Source organism: Pelmatolapia mariae, linkage group LG20 (genome assembly GCF_036321145.2).
Source record: "Pelmatolapia mariae isolate MD_Pm_ZW linkage group LG20, Pm_UMD_F_2, whole genome shotgun sequence".
Taxonomy (NCBI): domain Eukaryota; kingdom Metazoa; phylum Chordata; class Actinopteri; order Cichliformes; family Cichlidae; genus Pelmatolapia; species Pelmatolapia mariae.
The window spans coordinates 13,544,207-13,565,177 of NC_086244.1; the positions used below are offsets into that span (position 1 = coordinate 13,544,207).

The 20,971-nt window shown below is 40.9% G+C and overlaps 2 protein-coding genes across 2 annotated transcripts; one reads left to right on the forward strand and one right to left on the reverse strand.

Moving 5' to 3' along the window:
• Positions 1 to 754: 754 nt before the first annotated feature.
• LOC134618451 (potassium voltage-gated channel subfamily V member 2-like) lies at positions 755 to 6,574 on the forward strand. Its single transcript, XM_063463847.1, has 9 exons — positions 755 to 1,041; positions 1,732 to 1,869; positions 2,553 to 2,731; positions 2,843 to 3,026; positions 4,068 to 4,259; positions 4,338 to 4,592; positions 4,681 to 4,797; positions 4,880 to 5,005; positions 5,512 to 6,574. Exons 1-9 carry the CDS (start codon positions 904 to 906, stop codon positions 5,773 to 5,775), a joined length of 1,593 nt encoding a protein of 530 aa, XP_063319917.1. The 5' UTR covers positions 755 to 903; the 3' UTR covers positions 5,776 to 6,574.
• A 356-nt stretch (positions 6,575 to 6,930) lies between these two features.
• pum3 (pumilio RNA-binding family member 3) lies at positions 6,931 to 20,567 on the reverse strand. Its single transcript, XM_063464082.1, has 18 exons — positions 20,511 to 20,567; positions 19,085 to 19,163; positions 18,815 to 19,003; positions 18,303 to 18,486; positions 18,137 to 18,212; positions 17,551 to 17,644; positions 16,468 to 16,534; positions 16,094 to 16,268; positions 15,831 to 15,934; positions 14,274 to 14,352; positions 14,052 to 14,150; positions 13,039 to 13,092; positions 12,510 to 12,590; positions 12,066 to 12,208; positions 11,731 to 11,953; positions 11,488 to 11,575; positions 8,345 to 8,435; positions 6,931 to 7,865 (listed from the first exon to the last, which is right to left on the reverse strand). The coding sequence occupies exons 2-18, from the start codon at positions 19,149 to 19,151 to the stop codon at positions 7,736 to 7,738; spliced, it is 1,944 nt and encodes a 647-aa protein (XP_063320152.1). The 5' UTR covers positions 19,152 to 19,163; positions 20,511 to 20,567; the 3' UTR covers positions 6,931 to 7,735.
• Positions 20,568 to 20,971: the final 404 nt, after the last annotated feature.

The following is a 20,971-nucleotide window of genomic DNA, read 5'->3' on the forward strand; positions in this document are numbered from 1 at the left end:
CTGCTCCTTGCACAAAGGGAGCAGATACTGGTCCTGCTAATGGTTTAAGTACCTTCTACAGGCCTGCCCAGCTCTGCTACAGTAACTGCCTATTACCTGGAATCTCCTCCATGGTTATGAGACTGTGCTGGAGGAAACTGCAAACCTTCTGGCAATGGCATGTATTGATGTGCCAGCCTGGAGGAATTAGGCTCCCTGTGGAAACACTGTAAGGTCCAGGTATCGCTAACAGTAGTGTCATTGTACTAAAATGTACACCAAAGCAGATGAAACTGATCAACAATCCCCTCAGCTACTTTACAGACCAAATGTCCATGTGTAGTGAAGTATAGCAATGACAGAACTTAAGATCTGCATGTGTACTGTAGGGTACAGAGATTTTGACACCTACAGTCACCTACAAAGAAATTGCTACTCTAATTTTTTCTTATGCTATCAGTTGGCAATGAATGTTAGAACTGCATTTTATAGCTGCTCAGTATCATTACGTTTCAGATGCTGTTGTAAATTAAGAGTTTTCTTTGGGTATTGAACAAAACTAGCAGTTGTTAACAAATACTGTCTTGTACAAAGCAGTGGACTGGACTGACATCTTAGAACAGTATTAAAATGATCACATTTATGACCCCAATTTAAAGTTATGTGAAAGTGGGAGGAGAGGGAGAGCGTGAGAGATCAGGAGATGGACAGAAGAGGATAATAGTATTTAAAACTTTAAGCACCCGGATCATCTCAGTCAGCAGCATTAGGCAAGGAGAATCACTTCCCTCATCACTCTGCGTGTGATATCTCTCTGTCAGCTGCGTGCATGTGTGTGAACAGTATGATTTCTTTATTACTGAATGTGTCTGTGAATGCGACGTGTCTCTGTGCAGTTTACACTTAACACTTAAAGCAGCGATCATGTTTAACCACCTCAGAGCTCGAAGCAGGAGTTTATTCTCCAGCTACAAGCCCGGCAGCCGGACTCAAGAGGTCAAAGAAACGGTGGAACACCTGGACTTGATCAGCGCCTTCATTAAACCATGGAACTCCATGCAGGTCAGTCATTTGGGATTTATTTGATTTGATGGAACTATTTTTTAAAAACAGATTTGAGCTATACCTTTGGATTTTGGTTAATTTTTGTACAGATTCAACAAGTTCAGTGAGGCTGAGACAGCTTCTAAGGGTTTTAAGACAGCTGTGTTTTTTCAGCATTGAACCACATTCTAGTGCTCAAGCTAAGACTCTCAAATATAAGATAAAGTAGGATGCATGGATGGATAGATATGGAGAGGTAAATGGGTACTTTATTGATTCCACAGGGGAAATTGTTGTCTCACAGCAGCAGGATAACGAATAAAAATAGTACAGGCTACTATAAGCAACAAATCAACAACAACATTAAAGTAAAACTGGAACTTAAATATACAGATGTGGAGCTCTTCAGTGAAATCTTTGGCAAGGATGCCAAACAGGAAGTGGAAATGGACTTGGTATTCCATCTGCCTTACGCACCGTTTTCCTCAAATCCACGGCCAGTTCAGAATCTATTTAAATTTGCTGAAGTACTCAAAGCAAATTACACAAAAGATGCTACTCTACACCAAGTTTGGTGTATAGTAGAGCAAAAAGAACCCTAACTGGAACTTTGATGAGCAAACACATTACTACTATTTTACTATGATCATAACTAAGCTGATATTTTTCAGTTTTTCTGTTCTTTTTGTGTTTTGTTATATTTTGAAGGACCTTGGCAGAGACATCTACGATATTTATGCCGAGTATGAAAACGAGGAGGTGGAGGATCGATTGCCAGTGTCTCCCTCCCGCCTGCTGAATTCTCCAACCAAACACTTCATTCTCAACATCAATGTTGGAGGAACGGTAACTCCACTTAACTTTTGCATAACTACTAATATTTTTATTTTACTGTTAGAAAGACTGAACCTGACACTTATTAACAAGCAGCAGAGGTGGCACTCATACATCATTATCAGACTGTGAGCTGCATATCTGTCACAGCCGTCTTGCTCAGATGTTACTGCTGACCCTGTGGAATCAGTGGTTCTGATCCAATCCCATAGAAACTTACAGATTCAGGAGGTGTCCTCTGAGTTCACTCTGACTTTTTCCAGTGACTACCCAAAGCTCGCAGTCATAGAGTAGTCAGAGAGTGTTAAAACCAAAGACTGTATATAAAAGATGGATCTAGCCCCCATGATATCATCCACTGGTTTTCAAATCAGCATTTTGAAGTCTCATCCTTAGTCTTTGGGCCACCAGTGGAGTGCTGTGCTATCAGCAGATTACAACACACAGTAGAGCAGTGGTTCCCAAACTTTTTTTGCTGGGCCCCCCTTTGTTTTACAAGAAAAATGTTCGTGCCCCCCCCCCCCCCCCCCCACCTTTTTTTTTTTTTCTCATACCACGCCCCCCCTGCAATGGCTCAGCGCAGATACGTTGCTTTTTTTTATATTAGCGTTTTGTAATTGTAATCAAAATTTTTTCCATGTTTTTTCAAATGTCTATGCTAAAGAGAAGAGATTAATTCTCTTTTTATTTCTCAGGTGTATCACCTGCCTTACAGGTTAGCCGCCAGGTATCCGAAGACTCGGATCGGTCGCTTGGCCACATACACAGACCACAGCAGGAAGCTGGACCTCTGTGATGACTACGTCGTCCAGCGCAACGAGTTCTTCTTTGACCGCGACCCAACAATTTTCCACAACATCTTTAATTTCTACAGGTGACATAAAACACGTGAGGTTATAAGTCAACACAGGGACACTTTAATCTCCTTTGTGATATCTTGGAATGATCATGGATGCTGTTTTCCTGTCTCTCTCCTCTCTGTCAGAACTGGAGTGTTGTGGATTAAAGACGAGCTGTGTCCCCGAAACTTCCTGGAGGAGATCAACTACTGGGGCGTCAGAATCAAAAACAGCCAGCGCTGCTGCCGTATCTCCTTTGAAGAGAGGCAGGACGAGCTGAACGAGCAGCTGAAAATACAGAAGCAGCTGATTACAGAGATGGGCGATCTGGTGAGTAATGTCACACTTTTTGTGCATTTTTACTTAAATTGTGTGTAATAAATAAACATTTACAATATTGTGCTCAAGTTCACCTTAGTTGAACAGACTTAAAAAACCTTTGCATGATTCACAGTTCACAATATTTATCTTATACCACACCATAGTGCAGGCGCTCAGTTCACCATCTGTCTGAAACAACCTTTATAGCTCCCTGTCGCTTTTCTTTAAACCAGTTTTCTTCTAACTGGCTGCCCCTCATAAATAAATATTTAGAATTACAGGTGGGTGGGGCTTTTTTCATGGATGCTAAATGTTAGAGGACCAAATAGGAAACGTATCTTTTATGTGCTGCGTTTTATAAAAGGTCTGAAAAATAAGTGCAAGATCTCATGACAGGATCCCTCATGTTTATCTTGTGACCCTTTTGGGATTTCCGTCTTCAAATTTAACACACACACATATACGTGGCCATGGATTTTTATTTGCAGTCCTCACAGCCTAGAAAACTTAGACCCTTCTCCGTAAGAAGTGGATAATCCACAGGACACAGGAAGCAGTTTGTAATCAGTGACTTTATTTATTTTACCACCGGTTCGACTCCATATGTTTAACAGTGCTGCAAAATAAAATGTCACGGGTTCATCACCTACTGCTGCCTCATTGGTTCAGCAGTTATTTTTTTAACTCTGATTTGGCAGTAATCTGCTGGCTGACTCTGAGTCTGTTTGACCTACATTATAAATCACCGCTCCGCTCTGCTGTCTTGACAGATGGGGAGAAGAGAATAAGCTTTTTCTTGGCACAGATTTATACAGATGTTTCCATTACAGTTTGCTGTGCCCGTTTTTTACTTTAATTCAAGCGCGTTTCAGCTTTGTGACTTGTCTTGACATTTCATTCGTCTAGTTTTATCCTCAATGAAAAATAAGATGCTTTTATACTGCCTATTTTTCTGGTTGTTTCTAGTGAGCATCAAGTTTGACTCCCCTCTAAAAAAACAAACAAAAAATGCTGTTTGTATCCTGTTGCTGATGCATTTCCATCCTGCAGGTAGAAACCGAGGAGAATGAGGTGTTATTTAACGGCATGGCCTTTGGGCAGACCCGGAGGAAAATCTGGAACCTAATGGAGATGCCATTCTCCTCGATCACAGCCAAGCTTGTGGCAGTCGCATCCTCCATGTTTGTGCTGGTGTCGCTGGTCGCCATGACCCTCAACACCGTGGAGGAGATGCAGTACAAGGTGTCTATAACACTAAAACCATGACTGATCCTTTATTGTTTCAAAACAGAAGCTGTATCTTTATATTCTCTGTTCTAGACACCATCAGGTGAGCCCAGCGGCAGGTTCTACGGCGAGTACGTCGAGACGTTATGCATCACCTTTTTCACCCTGGAGTACCTGCTGCGCCTGATCTCCACTCCTGACCTGAAGTGTTTTGGACGCAGCATGCTGAACACAGTTGATCTGATCGCTATCCTGCCACACTACTTGCAGATGATCTTGGAATGCTTTGAAGACAAGGACATCCATGTGCACTCTGGAGACATTGAGACAGTAGCACGTGTCGGGAAGGTAAAGAAAAGACGGGAGAGTTGTTGTTGTTAAACTTTAAATATGGTGGTCTTATCCATGTTTAGTAGTTTTTTTTCCCTCTCTGTAGGTTGGGCAGGTTCTGAGGATCATGCGTCTGATGAGAATCTTCAGGATCTTGAAGTTGGCTCGTCACTCAACGGGCCTCAGAGCCTTTGGCTTCACGCTGAGACAGTGCTACCAGCAGGTCAGGGTTTATCTGCAGGTTGAGAGAAATATGAAGAAAGTGTTTAACTAAATGCTGAAATTGCTCTAAAATATCTCTCCAGGTGGGATGTTTGCTGCTCTTTATTGGCATGGGAATCTTCATGTTTTCAGCCATGGTATACACAGTGGAGCACGATAGCTACAACACCAACTTCACCTCCATGCCACACGCATGGTGGTGGGCTGCTGTGAGTCGACACACAATTACACCAGCAATTTTGTTAAGTACACTTGCTCAACTGCTCATTAATGCAAATAAGTGGTGGAACAGGAGAGTTGAATCAGGGATTAAGTCCAACAAATCTGATGCTATCATGTTAATATGGACCAAAATCTCTGAGAAATGTTTCCAGCAACTTGTTGAATCTTTGCCAATTAAGACAAGCAAGGTGTACCAGTAAATGTACTGTTGCCTCTTGGCATCTGTTAATGTCTGTGTTTCTGGACATGAAACCCCTATTTATGACTTTAAACTCAGAGCAATCTCATATCCACTGATTCAACGTACAGAAATGAAGATCTTACACTTCATTTTAGAACCAGTGTTTTACATAAAACATAACAATGTATACAAGTAAGTGTTTGTGTGGTGGGACAAAAAAGAAAGAAATGTTTCAGTAAATCCTACCTAAGGTCATTCAATCTCTGTGTCTACCTTTGCATCTTTATAGTTATTGTCTCTTTCACCCCTCAGGTGAGTATTTCCACAGTGGGCTATGGCGACATGTACCCAGAGACCAACCTTGGACGTATCTTTGCCTTCGCCTGCATCTCCTTTGGCATCATTCTCAATGGCATGCCTATCTCCGTCCTCTACAACAAGTTCTCTGATTATTACGCCAAGCTCAAGGCCCATGAGTACACTGCTGTGACCAAGGCTCGTGGGAAGGTGGGCTTTGCCAGGAGGGCAGCAAAGAAGTTCTCAGAGTTCTGCGATGACACCATTCACCAAAAGTGATGACAGTAGCTTGTAGAAGTTTTAAGAGAAGAATTACAATACTGAAACATGTGTTTGTGACATGTGTGACAGGTTCCTGATCACACATACTGCAGACAGTACCTGAAATTTCCATAACAGCTAGACTCTATCTGGATGAGCTGCCGGATGGTGAGATGCTGCTGGAAACGTCCTCCACCAACAACACTTTTCTGATATCAGTTAGGGGGTGTATAGGTAAATAGAAGCCAGGAATTGTACTTGTCATTCTACCTCTTTTTTCAGGTTATTCAGTTATTTTTACAAATTGTTCTCACAATGTTCAGAGCAATATTATTGTTCATAATAGAACTATTTGACTGTTCAGATGCCAGCACTGGTGGAAGTGGAAACTAATGTGGCAGGAGACGTTTCAGTGAAACAGCTTCCAGAAGCCATTTAAAGTCAAACTTGAGGACTTTGTGGCCACAGAATTGGCAAACCTGTTTATTTATGCATACTTTCATCCATCCTCCCATTATACATGATGTAATCCCACCCATTAAAAAAAAACAAAAAACACAGGTGGTTTAAATTTGGTTACTATACTCTTGCTCTGTTGTTCTCCCTGCACCTCCTATTGGCTTTGCAGTGCAAACCTTTGGGGGTGTATGACCTTAACAGATAACCATGGTCCTGATAAACTGACTTAGTTGGCGTTTAATGCACCACCACTTCTTCTTGCTAGGTCATGCTCTCCTGGCTACATTGTTTAAATTTCTTTTTCTGTATGTAAACTTAGATTATTTAGAAATTGAATAAAAACTCACATTTCTAAATGATCCAATGTCAGTCTCAATTTTATGTTTCAGCTTTGTGAGCTGGGTAGCAACAAAAATTCAGGTTATAGGCCAGAAGTACCGATCCTGGACAAGCCCCCAAATTTATTTTTAACCAAGGTTTAAATACTTTTTGTAGAGGCATATCTGCCTCTGTTCATGAACACTCCCACAAATGCTCCTGGTCACATTCCTGACCTGAAGTATCCCAGGCCTCAACTCTCACAAGCAATGATCCTTGGCACAAAAGTCAACGGTTAGTTTTACACAGAAGGGATTTAAAATGATCAGGACAGGACTTGTAGAGAGTGACCCAAACTGAAAGCAGCACTGGATTCATACTATGATAATTGTCACAATAGTCTTTATTTTGCAAACACAGTAACTTTGTAGCTGATGCTTACAACATATAAAATCTTACAAAACAAATCTGAAGGCTGACCAGATGAATCCTAGTTCACACAAATTACCAAAAAACTTTGGGCTTTGTCATGTTATGCACATGGTTTTACTTGTCCAACCTTTTCTGTGCTTTTAATGACCTGCAGAGTGTTGGCCTGAACATAGATTTTAAAATCAAGTCAACTGGAGAAGACCCCAAGCATAAAATAAGCAGGATTTTCTCTTATAGTTACAGTAAGTATAAGAGACCTCTCTGTTCATTTCTTGAAGATCTCGTCATGATTCATTCAGTCATGCTAAGCTCATCAATCACAGACAGAGGCCGTTTCCCATTCACTAATCAGCTCTGTATCTAAACATTTTAGCTTCTGTCCATGAAACCCATCACTTTGTCCAGATTTGTGTAGTTTATGCTTTAATGTAAATGATGAAGTGCTGCGTTTCAAAGACAGTAATGGACTCGAAACTGATTATCTGAGAATTTGTGTGTGCTGTCCGTTGACTTTTGAACTGCCAGCTGTTCTTCCATGTTTGTAATCTGTTTTCTTGTAGCGGTGACCATTTTTCCAAATACTTTTCCTTATTTCCCAGATTCCAAACAAATTCCCATCCACTGTAATTACATAGCAGTGTGTCAGGTTGTATCCACTTCCTGAAAAATGTTCCCATTTGCTGCTTCAATCGCTCGCAGTCATGCAGGTGTTGGTGCCATAGAGGCAGCGACGGGTTAAACATCAGCAGTTTGTTTGGAAGAAAAAGGTCTACTTGTTCAGATTCTCCAGCAAGATTTCCACGCCTTTGTTGTTGCTGATGCTGCTGAGCTCCGACCTGATGGACTCCAGCGCCGCCTTCACCTCCGCAGCCACAGACTTGTCACAGCTGTTCAGCAAACTGCAAAGAGAAACCCCCCCAAAACTGTAATTTACAAAAAAAGAGGGCAAACTGTTTCTTTGTGATACCAGAGTCGCCCCCTGTTGGTCCTTAGAACAAACACATGGTTATCTTCAGTTTAAAATCAGCTGGAAGTGCCATGTTTTCACATGTTCTTTGAGCATGTTTTAAAATCAGTATTGATTATCTGCTCTTACTGTTAGATTTTTATGCTCTTGATAGATTTTTAATCACCATTTTTTTTATCATCATCATCATCATCTGATAATATCTAGGATAGAAGTAGGCGGCACTCAGAGGTTATTTTGTGCTAAAGAAGAGTCATGTGACATTTGACATTATGATACCCCTCATCCCTGACTGGGGTTTAAGTTTTTGTCCAGCCAGCTAATAAAAAGACTGACTGAGCTGAACTTCAGTTGTTATACAACCCTCAAGAAACATCCTCTGAAGTGATAGAAATGTGTTTGTTCACCGACCTGCAGAGCACCATGGCTCCTCTGTTGACTTTGGCCCAGCTCTTCATCTTATTTGTTCCTACTGTGTCCACGAGGATCCTCCCAAATCGCTCTGAGAGGGTAAAGCAGAGATTAACAAGATAAGAGATAAAAAGCTATATAGTTTCCACTTTCTAGCTCTGATGTGAAGTGATTTTCCTGCAGGTATGTAGGAGTATTGCAGTTTGTGGTGGTTTGTGGTTCTGTTGTTTAGCTCAGCAGAGACACACTCCAAAGCTGTGTGTTTGGCTTTTAGTCCACTGAATACCACCTGTCTGCTTATAGTGTACTCATGTTTTTAAAAAGTTCACTTCTCTCTTTTGATCCATAGCTATAACTGACTAAACCCTCAATCGGGTTAGAGGGGACAGGCGCTAAGCTGTTTTCAAACATGTGGCCATTAACTTTTGGAGACATTGCTCTAGAGAGGTGCCAATGAGAACACAATGTCCAGCTCAGTTGAATCAGGCATTAGCGGGACTTTAACCTGGCGGTTTGCTAAAAGTGTGACAGCTGGACACTGGAGCTTGTTTTTACTTTGGGTATAACTATTGATTTTATTTGCTCTAAGGACATTTTTATTTCTGATCACCATGTTATTGTTTTTAACATGTCTTTTAATGAGCTTTTGTCCCCTGTTCAACGGATGGTTAGCGCTCGTATCTTAGACTCCTCCACAGCCAAGAAATTTGCGGATGCTTTTAACCTACAGCTATCTCCTCATAATGATGTTGATTATTCAACCAATCTTTTGAATAATTATTGCCTTTCTATTTTAGATGAAATTTGTCCGGTTAAAACGAGAGTTTCTGCTTGCAAATCTCCTTGGCTAAATGACAGTATTCGCTGTCTAAAACGTGATTGTCGTAAAGCAGAGCCCAGGTGGAGGAAAACTCATCTAAATGTTCATTTCCTCTACCTAAAGGACCTTTTATCTTCTTTTAATAATGCTATCAGAGATGCGAGGGCTGCCTATTTCTCACACTTGGTTACAAAGAGCAGAGGTAATCCTAAGGTGCAATTCAACACCATTAGTGACATTGTTACTCCTGCTCTTCCTGCGGCCCCTATTTCATCTAATGAGGACGACTGTGACAGTTTTCTTTCTTTTCTGCTTGCAAAGATGAAGAACGTAAGAATGAATTTTTCTCATTCAGCACCAGTTATGTCTATCTCCACCCCATCTCGGCCCGTCATTTTGGATACTTTCTCTCCTGTTTCACTACCTGAGCTGGTAAAACTAGTGAATTCAGTGAAAGCATCCTCTTGTCCACTTGACATTGTGCCTGCATAATTATTCAAAAATGTCTTCCAGGTTATTGGTCCATCTGTGCTCACTCTTCACTGGCGTCTGCTATAGTTCCGGTTTATCTTAAAAATGCTGCTATTCTCCCACTTTTAAAAAAACCTCAGCTAGACCCCTCTCTTTGGAGCAGCTACAGACCTATCTCTAAATTACCGTTAATTGCTAAGCTTCTAGAAAAGGTTGTGGCTAAGCAACTTATAGCGGCTCTGGACAAACATAGCATTTGCGATAAGTTTCAGTCCAGCTTTTGCAGAGCTCACTCCACAGAAACAGCCCTTCTTAGGGTCTCAAGTGACATTTTGATGAGTAATGATGCAGGAAAATGCTCTGTCCTACTTATGTTGGACCTAACATTGGCTGACCACCACATCCTCCTTGAAAGGTTTAAACATTGGGTTGGTGTATCGGGTACTGCTTTGGAGTGGTTCTCCTCATATCTACATCACCGATCTTTTTCTGTGGTGGTCTCCGATTTTAGGTCATCCTCTACCTCCCTTACTTGTGGTGTTCCTCAGGGTTCGGTCTTGGGGCCTTTATTGTTCTTAATATATCTTCTCCCCCTCCAGCATAAAATGGGCTCTTTTGAGGACACTTCTTATCACTGTTATGCTGATGATATTCAGTTGTACATCTCTTTTAAGCCCCAGGATTTATCTAAGCTTCAGCTTCTGAATGACTGCTTAGATTCCATCAAACGTTGGATGGCTGCAAATTTCCTCCAACTCAACGAGCGGAAAACTGAAGTCCTCGTATGCGCTCCTGACAGATTTTTATCCCAGACAGTGAAAGCCCTTGGTCCTCTTTCAGTGTATATTAAATCCTCTATCAGGAATTTAGGTGTAACTTTTGACTCGACTCTCACATTGGATGGGCATGTGAAATCTCTGGTTCGATCTTGTTTTTATCATTTAAGAAATGTGGCTAAGTTAAGCCCTATTTTATCTCCCCCTGAACTGGAGATTGCTATACATGCATTTATTTCCTCACGCTTTGACTATTGTAACTCTTTGTTTATGTGTCTAAGCAAAGGTTCTCTGGATCGTCTACAGGTTGTGCAAAATGCTGCAGCTAGGCTGTTGACAAAATCCTCCAAGTATTCACATGTGACACCATTGCTATTTCAGCTACACTGGCTTCCTGTTGAATTTAGAGTACATTTTAAGATCCTGGTCTTGACATTCAGAACCTTGCCTGGACTGGCACCACCCTACATCTCCGATCTGCTACAGCCCTATGTCCCTAGCAGGTCCCTGAGGTCATCTGATCAGGGCTTACTTGCTATAAAACAGACTAAGATGAGAACTAAGGGTCACAGAGCTTTTGCCACTGTGGCCGCGAGACTCTGGAACTCTCTCTCTCATACATTAAGAACAGTGGACTCGGTAGTTGTTTTTAAAAAACAACTCAAAACTCACCTTTTTAAAACTGTTTTTGGTTAATTTTTGCCTGTTTTATATTGTCTGTTTTACCTTTTTATTATTTGTCATCTTATGTGCAGTACTTTGTCTAGAAAGGTGTAATATAAATCAAATTTTATTTATTTATTTACAGCTGCTGCTTCCAAGCAGGTGTCATGTGTCCTGCCTGCTTGTCTAAAAAACACAGTGTTTCCAGCATTGTGAACACATCTAAACCCAGACTGATTCCCCTGCAAATATCTGGAGTTTGTGTGAAAATGACTCAAGCTAATCTAAGAAACCCACTTAAACAGGTTTTTTAAATGCTCAGCACACTGTCAGAAATGACCTTAAATCAGATATGAATTCAACAACATTCTCATTAAAACCAGTTTACTGTGTGTGTGTCAGAGTGTCCTTACCTTCCTTGCCGGCCTCTGCCAGCGTGACGTCCTGCTCTATGAGCCACTTCAGCACCAGGTGTCCTGCTGGATGCTCTGCCATGTGAAGCTACAGAGGGCACAAAGAGCACAGCACATCAAACATAAAGTCACCATCAAAGCTTCTTTTAGTGAATATCCAAGTAAAAAAAAATCCTTTCATATTCATGTTTGTTGTTTAAATGTTGACAATTTTGTGCTCTGTTTCTAACTGCTGTCACACACCTCGCCTTTAATCCCTCCTGGCACCAACTCCTGATTGGCCAACTGAGCCACAGCCGTCATGGCGGGCCTCAGGTCCCCACAGGCCGACGCCAAGATGTCGCTGATGGTGACGCTGGTCGCCTTGTCCATCGCCATGGCAGCTGCGTTGTTACACAGGTACTCCAGCAGCGGTGGGGAGACAACTTCCAGCAGCTCCTTCCTCCGAGTTGCTGTGTCCTTTTTACTGAACAGAGCAGAGACATGTGACCTTCACTCCATCTCAGACTTTTATATGTCAGCATTACTATTTATTTTTACTTTCTTGGATTAAACAAAACCCTCCATAGTGCTGTTACCTGTGTGCATTTCCGTCTCCCTGCTCCAACACCTTGATGATCTCCGGCAGCAGGTGAGCCGGGTCTCTGGGGCTCAGTAGGTACACCAGGACCTTTTTACCATACTTGTTACCTACGACCTCATCCAGAGATTCTAGGATCTCCTGGAAAGGTGGGACACAAAGGAGGTTTTAATGGGGACACTTCTTAAACATGTCATGCTTTGCACTCTTTCCCCTCCCAGTCAGGAGCATATGAGTCCAGGAACCATCCAAGTCTGAAGCTAAGGTTTCTTTTGCTGTGGCAGTGTGTGTCTGCCCTGTTCCTGTTCAGACAGATTTGCACTTTGGCTTAGGCCACTCACAATCATTTTTCTCTACACTCTCTAGTCAGTTTGCAGATTCCTGCTGGGCTCCAAAACCATTTGAGTCTGCATACCAATGAAGTATTTTGCATTTGACTTACTGAGAGCACGGCCTGTTTGACCAGCTTGGTGTCGTCCACACAGTCGAATATGGCCAAAAGAACCAGGTGCGCAAACTCCCCCTGTGGATACATAAATATATCAGTCCTCACTCTTACTCACTCTGAGGAATTTTAATTTCTGAACAATGTGACTTTAAAGAGATCTAATAACCAGCTGCTATTTTCTAGTTTTGAACAATTGTGCACATAACAAGTTGTCTTAGACGTTTTAGAAGATACATCAAGAACAGAGAATTTCATCACAAAACTTGTGAAACACTGACAGAAATCCACAAGAAAAATAAGACTAATGAGAGGTAGAAGTGGAGGTGAGAATGTAAAGTACAGAAATACACACTGATTATTTTTTTGGCAGACATACAACCATGAAGTTATTTTACACTACACTAAAAACATCCAAACTGATTATAACATACTTTAATTGACCTGCAGACACTTTGCATGAATGTGTTAACATATAAACTTAGGTTTTGGTTTAATCAATCAACACGTGATTAAATGAACTCACCATGGCAAATTTCACCATGTAGGTCTTCATAGTTTTTATGATGACTTTTCGGTCCTGAAACAAAAAATAAAACAATGACTTTGTGAAGCAGACGCTTCCATTTCCTGCCAGTCATTGACATTAGTTACATAAATATGAAGTTTGGATGGTGCCAATCTAAAGATTATGGGGAACTGAAGAAGCTTTAATGTGCGGCTGGCATGTTAGGAAATAATTATGATCATCCATCTTCTGCCACTTGACGTCCATCAGGAATCCGAATCGGATGCATGAACCACCTCAACTAGCTTCTTTCAATGAATAAAGCAGCAGCTCTACTCTGAGCTCACCCCTATTCTAATGAAGAACAGCCCATCTTGCATCTTCCAGAGGAAACTCATTTCCACTCATCTTTTGGTTGCTACCCAGAACTTGAGGGTAAGAGTGTAGATGCACCACTGAACTGACAGCTTTGCTTTTACGCTCAGCTCCGCCTTCACCACAAGAGATCAACACAGCGTCCACATCACTGCTGACACCGCAGAAGAAAACCTCTTTGATCACAATATCAGTTTACCCTGGCTTGTGGTACATGGAACAATTCTGATAATGTAGGTAATAATAAAAAACAACTTTCAGCTTAACCTTTATTTCCCAAGGGGTCACAGTGGATGGATCTGCAACCCTTTTACCTGTACTGGCTTACCAGAACAGGTAAAAGCCTGGGTTTGTGTGTCCTCCTGCTAACCTCATGGACCGATAAATAAGCACATGTGATTACTTGAGGTCATTTATGCCACCGATTTTAAACTGGTTACAAGAGACTTTACGCAAACAAAATCCAATCAGGCTCTCTCTTCGTGTATTTTGAGCCCAAAAGTTTTGTTTTCGAGCAGAGTAAGAGCGTCACTTCTTTTTTTTAAATGACTCCCATGGAGAAAAAAATAAAAGAGTGAAGGCTGCTTCTCAACTGTCTGTAACAACAGAACTCCTGCATGTGCACGTGAAGTTGTTGCATTTGAGCGTGTGCGCACCTTGGCTGTGCCGTGCCACAAGCAGTTCATCGCCACTCGGGCTCCGTCGTGAGTGTGGGCCATGTAGACGACAGACTGTCTGATGGACTCGATCATCTCCTGCTCGAATCGCAACAAACACAGAGCAAGGAGAAACAATCATTATTCCATATTTAGTTCCGGTGAAGCAGCGATATTCAGCTTCTGTTCTTTAATACATGGAAACTTTAAAAAGAGGCTCACTGTTCTCTGTTTCTCAGGAGCACACTGGAAGAAATCCAGGAAGACTTTGTGGACCAGAGAGTGTTTGATCACTTGTTCCCTGAAATACAAAAAAAGAGTCCAGGTGATTAACAAACATCCAGATAAAATAAAATATAAACAGAATTTCAATGGAGCAACTGCAGTTAATGGCACTTCCACTTTAGATTCATTTTTCATCCTTCCATTTGACCCATACAGCAAGCCTGGCATATGACCTCACTTCCTGTTTGACAGCTTTGCAGCCGATTTCAGTTAACCATATCTAAAATCCATCTGATGGCTTCTGTGAGCTTTGGTCTGAAGATTAAAAGAATAGAATATTTGTGGCATTTCAAAAGAGGTTAAACCTTTAACCTTTAATTTCTAATGGTAGAAAATCCACAGTGGTGCCAACTGATGTAGGCCACTTTCACCCTAGAACCAAACCAGTGCTTCATTTTTCAAAACTGGGGCCTATGATTCAAACACGTAAAATCACCTCCTTCTTCCACCCATATGCACGACATGCAGACTTTGAGTGAAAAGAATGACAGTAACTTGGGTCTAAATCGGGACACCAAAGAGCCATTTTAGCCCCTCAGGCTTAATAGTGGGAGAAAAAGAGCCGTGTGTCTGTGGTCCAGCCCTGAACATAAAACTATATCAACTCAGGGTCAAAAATATAGAGATATTTATTGAAAAATAACAGCATATTAAATGCTCTTTTAATGTGATTTCTGTTTCTGAACATCGCTGCAGAGCTTCTCCATATCAGGGCTGTAATATTAATGCAGGACTGCAGTGACATCAGTCAGGAAAGAGCACCGTTTGGACTTCATGTAGTTCATGTTTGAGAAAACCTTCTCGCATAGGTATATGGATCCAAAGATGGACAGGACTCCGAAATATGGAGAGAAATCTGTCTTAATGTGTACAATATGATCTGCAAGTATAAATTAAGTTTAACAAATGTGTACAATGATTTGTATGTAACTTTTGAGGACTCACACGTGCGTGTTTAAATCCACACAAATACAAAACAGAAATACCAAATCTGACCTAAAACTATTTTACAAATGCGTACATCCAAACCTGAATAAGTTCAGCTCACCAATCCAATAATTCTGACTTTCAAAAACCTTTGTGTGCGTACAAATGTCTAAAACAGCATGTAACATCTCTCTCACTCACTTACAAAACCTCAAATATGTGTGGACGAATCGACTTCAAGATTTCATTTGTAACTTTTAAGTTCAGTAATGAAATTTTATAACTTTCTTTTAGGTTTTAATTCATCTAAAAGAATTAAATTTTGACCAAAAATGCGTCTCAAACCAAATCAAAGTTTCCACATCAGCTCAGATTTGTTCTCATCTTTAGGAAAAACATTTTAAACAATGTTTTTATTGACTCTTTTGCCATTTTACCTCAACTTAATGTGAATTGCTTTATCCATTAGTATAACAAAAACTGAAACCTTTAACCACACTCTGTCAGAAGACATTTGTAAAGGACTTCATAATCAAACTTTGCAGGTGATTCTTTTTCTGGTCTTACTTCTGGGCCATGGGTGTGAGAATCTGCTTCATCTCGTCGATGATGTTGTTCAGCTTGTCCGGGTTCGTCCTTACGACTTTCTCAAGGGTGTTGAACTCGTATGACTGGACACGGACAAAGAGACACACAACACCATTTAATAAACACACCTCTCAAAAATAATAATCACAATAGTGGTCGGCCTGTTTGTCTGCCCTCTGGTGGCGCTGATACAAAACAATAGTTTTAAGCCTCTGTGTGTGTGTGTGTGTGTGTGTGGTTACCTTGCAGACAGTGTAGGTGTTGCCGTACAGCTCATCTGTGAGCATGAGCCTCTGTGCGAGCACCGCTTTGTCATTGTACGCATACTCGATGATGGACGAGGCAGCGGCGTGCCGGAGCATCTGTCGCACGTGACCTTTAAACCTGTTAATCACTGCTGCCACCAGCTCTTTGTTCCTGTGGAGGAAGTAAATACATAAATAATAAATACACCTAAGATTACACTTATCTACTGCAGAACTTCATTGTAGCTGCTGAGCAGTTTATTCTGTCATATTTAGCCGAATTCATTTAAACTGGTTGGACAAAATAATAGAAACACCTGTTTCAAGAGGCATCTGCAGAAAGGGGAAAAAAACCCTCTAAGCTGACTCACCCGTACATCAGCAGCTTTTTCACCACATGTCTGCCGTACTGTGACTTGCTCAAACTCAGGATGTCATCTGTTAAAAGAAAACAAGGACACAGACGTATAACCGGATGTTTATATATCTACTCACATCTTACTTATTGAATTTTGATGTAAAAGGGAAAATGTGCTGCCTATTCATAATCCGTGGATGAGGTGTTTTGAAAAAAGCGGCAGAAGCTAGTTTCAGTAGCAACAAATATGACTTTGGCGCTGATAGATTTCTGTTGGTTTTGATAAATGACAAAAATACTAATTTTCTGGGGGGAAGCAGCAGTGAAAACCCACTGGACCCAAAAATCATTCGTCACCAGCAAAGTTATCAGGGCCGTTCCTGCATGAGTTTTGAAAAGGTCCAAAGGAACCTCACTAGAATTCTAATATTTTTAACCAGTTTTGCTGGTCTGTAGTCCCATTTACTCAAACATATAAGACATTTTTCCCATTCATCCATCCTTTTCCGCTTATCCTTATCAGGGCTGCGGAAGAGCTGGAGCCTATCCCAGGCACAAGAGGCATGGGTACACCCTGGACAGCTCGCCAGTCTGTCACAGGGCTAACAGAGAAAGACAGACAACCATTCACACTCTCATTCACACCTATGGCCAATTCAGAATCAGCAATTAACCTAACCCTGCTAAATACATGTCTTTGGATGGTGTGCTGAATTTTTATGTCAGCATAAAAATGAACGTACATTACTCATGCACGCCAGGGTTTTCTCAGATTCTGGATGGTTAAAGTGCCATTTGTGGTCAATTTGTGATTTCCCTTTCTTGCTAAAAGCCTCTTTGCCATTTCTGAAACTTCTTGTGTGCAAGAATAAAAAGTTAAAACAAACAAAAAAATAAAGGGAAAACTATCCACTGTCACATTAAAATCCAGAACTGCTAAATGCCCAAAGCCCATTCTGAGTTTTCTGTCTGTATTTGGGATATTTTCTAGACGTCACCTCTGAATTAACTGGTGATGAAAAAGCTCAGAGTTTGGGGAAACTCACACGCAGACTGTAACACTTCCAAAGACAGTAGATTAAACTTTGATGCTCACCTTTGAGCTCCTCAAACACTTCCTGCCTCTGCTCGTGGTTGCTGAACTGAATGTAACACTGCAGCACTCGCACGGCGTCGTGAGCAAACGCCATCTGGAGGAAGGAAAGCACGGTCACATAACAATCCAAATTATTCCATAAAATAAAAACAAAATGCAAGAATCTGCTTGTTTTCCTCTGTTTTTATGATGTTTTATGATCCATGTGTCCACTTTTAAGCCTCTTTACTTTCTGGTGCAAAATGCAATAATAAATATAAATGTAAAATATAAAAGGTACAATAAAACAAACGTAAGTACTCAACAAAAGTAAGTATGATATTTACAGGATAGCAGCATTAGTATAATGACAGTATTGCAGTATGAATAGCAGCATAATATAATGACAGTGACAGTATGGTATGGCTAAGCAGGTTCAATTGTTTTTGTGCTTATTTACAACGGTGATAGCTCTGGGAAAGAAGCTATCCCTGAATCTGTTTGTCTGTAATATGGTCATCTGTGGATGGGTTCATTTTAAAGAAAAGTTAAACAGGTTTAAAAATAAAGAAAATCCAAATGTGCAGTTTCTAACAAACAGACGAACCTGTTTGACTTTTCCATGGATCAGATCACGAAGCTCTCTCAGCAGTTTCTTCTTCAGGTCTTTCTCGCAGTTCTTCCTGTTGACACAAACATCCAATACTGAACCGACCGCAGCAACATAAACGACGGCCTTGTCTCCGACCCTGTGAGTGTGTGTGGACATGTACCTCCTGAGGTCTCCCCACATATGTTTGGACTGATTGATGATCTCATACATGTCCTTCCTCTCAGCTTCCTGTCGACTCCTCTTCAGGTCCTTCTTTCTCTGTTGCCTGTTCTTTTTCAGCTCCTCCTTTGTGAGTTTCTCATTTGGCTTAAACCCACCCTTCTTCACCTTCTTAGCCACAGGACCTGATCTCACACAAAAGAGGAAACACAACTTTTGTTTTTGAAGACCGTCCTCTAACAGAAAGGCTCTCAGGAGAAGCCAAACACAGAATCAGTGATTTAGAGCAGAATGTGTCCTTTCAGCAGTCTGACTGTCCACGCTGTAGCACAGAGTCCGTCTCATGTATTTATTTATTTTTACTCTAAAACTAACAAGCAGTGCGCTGATAACATGTGCTGTATATGTGCAGAATGTATGTGTGTTAATTATGTTCAGCTCATGATATACAACCAACTCCAATGTTTACAGGCAGCGTCAGATTTGGTCTGGAAAGAGCAGATATTTCCTCACCTTCACCCTCTCCTCCTTCATCTTTAGCATCTGTCAGTTTCCTCTTCCCTCCTTTAGAGAAAGAAAACTTTGTTTCTCTCTTGCCGCCATCCCGGCCCTTCCCCGGTCGGCTCTTCCTCTCTGCATTATTGTACTGTTTGAAGGGCTTTTTGCTGCCCGGTTTTCCACCAAATTTGGTCCCTGTGGAATCTGGGCAAAATGAGACACCCCAATCACAAAACTGGTTTGATGTGATAAAGCTTGGAAGCGTTGTTGTAAAAGATGCTTTACCTTTTCCTTTCTGCATGAACTTCTTCCCATTTTTAGGAGAAAAATGTTTTTTTGATTGAGTTTCCATCCTAATGTGTGTCTGAGAGAGAAAGTGAGACAAGAGTAGGAAGCTTAACAAGTCACATACACACAGGTGACAAATTAAAGTAAAAAAAAAAAAAGAAAGAAAGAAAGGATGGAACGCCAATCTCCCACAAGCGGTTATCTGGGTTGAAATTTGTTGGTTATGGAGAGTGTAGCATGTGATCAATATCTCTTTCATACTCATCAAACCACTGAGTGACCGGTCATGCTGTCACACTCAGGCTGTATACAACAAGAGGCTTAGCAGGCGCCACAATCCTTCACTGTGTGCTGCAAAGTGATGATGAGATTTTCTATCCATCAGTTACTGCAAGTACAGTGTACTTTGCTGTGATCTGCAGGAGAAGCAGCACTACAGCTGGTGATACTAACAGACTGTATGAACTGGAATCACGAAGACTGGTTCTGTGATTGCAACTGATGAGAACTAAAAACTGCTGTGCTATCACCCTCTATAACACAATATATCTGAAAAAGAAGCATCTGACAGATGTTAATAATAATAATAAATATTAGTAGTATCTGATTATTATTTAAACTGCTTTAACAAGTAACCAAATATGGGAAAAATAAAGTATTCCTGATCATCTTACCGAGGCAGTGAGAAGCTTTGTTGGACTGGGCGAAAGTGTCTGACGATAATGTTTCTCTGATTCTAATTGGATTTAAGTTATGAGCTAGTGAAGCTTTCTGCAAAGCAATAAATGTAGGTGTTCAAAAGTGCCTTCATCTGACAATACAATCATTGAACCTGGCGACAATACAAGTGTGTGTGTGTGTGTGTGTGTGTGTGTGGGGGGGGGGGGGGGGGGGGGGTGTGGTCCAATTTTGGCTTTAGAAACACTGACCTGGGCTTTTAGCTTCAGAATAAAAATAAACAGAAAGCCGAGCTTCTGAGACAAGAACACAGTTTTTTCAAAACCTTCTCCACGTCTCACATTTAGGACACCAGAAGTAGATTCATGTGGATTTTAGAAGACTTTCTGATGGGAACTTTCCCTGTGATACACTTACTGGCTCTGCCAACTATTTGATTCCTCACTTTGTAAATTAAGGCGTTAATCTAGAACCACAGACAAGAAACTACACCAAGCTTTTTTTCTTCACGTGCTGTTAATGACGAAACTCTGCTTAAATTTTAATATTAATGAACCGCTTTTCCATCAGTTATAACAGTTTTAAAATGTGTTTTCGATCCATAAAGCGCTTCTGGTGCTTTTACCCAAGCTACTTAGCTAATAACATATATAACACAAGTTAGCAACTGTTATTGCGCAAATAAAAATAGCATTTTGTTATAACATAACGACATAAACGTGATTTTTTCGAGCGGTTAACTCACATTTCAGATGTACACGATACCTCAGCTCCGTCCCATGTGTTCTATAACCGACACGGTTTACGGCACAAAAGCGTCCAATCAAACTGAAACTCCACTGCCGTAAAACGTTGGTTGTTGCGACAATTCATTATCGCCCAAAAACGCCGCACCGATAAATTTATTCGTTTCAGCTCCCAATATTTAACATTTTGAGTGGTTGTGCAGTCCCAAAGTGTACCGACAAAAAGTGAACTTCTATCTTTCGATTTGTGGAGCTCTGAGCCACTATAACGTGGCCATGTTTGTTTACAGACTGTCATTTAAAGGGGCAGACCTCGTTACTGTGGTTACATCGATGTGAATTAGAAATTGACATTCTTTAAAATTCCTTAAAAATCAAGTTAGTTTAATCTAATATTAAAGTTAATCATGTTTGTAAAAATTATGTCATTTTCTTTAAAATTACGACCCATTACGCTCCA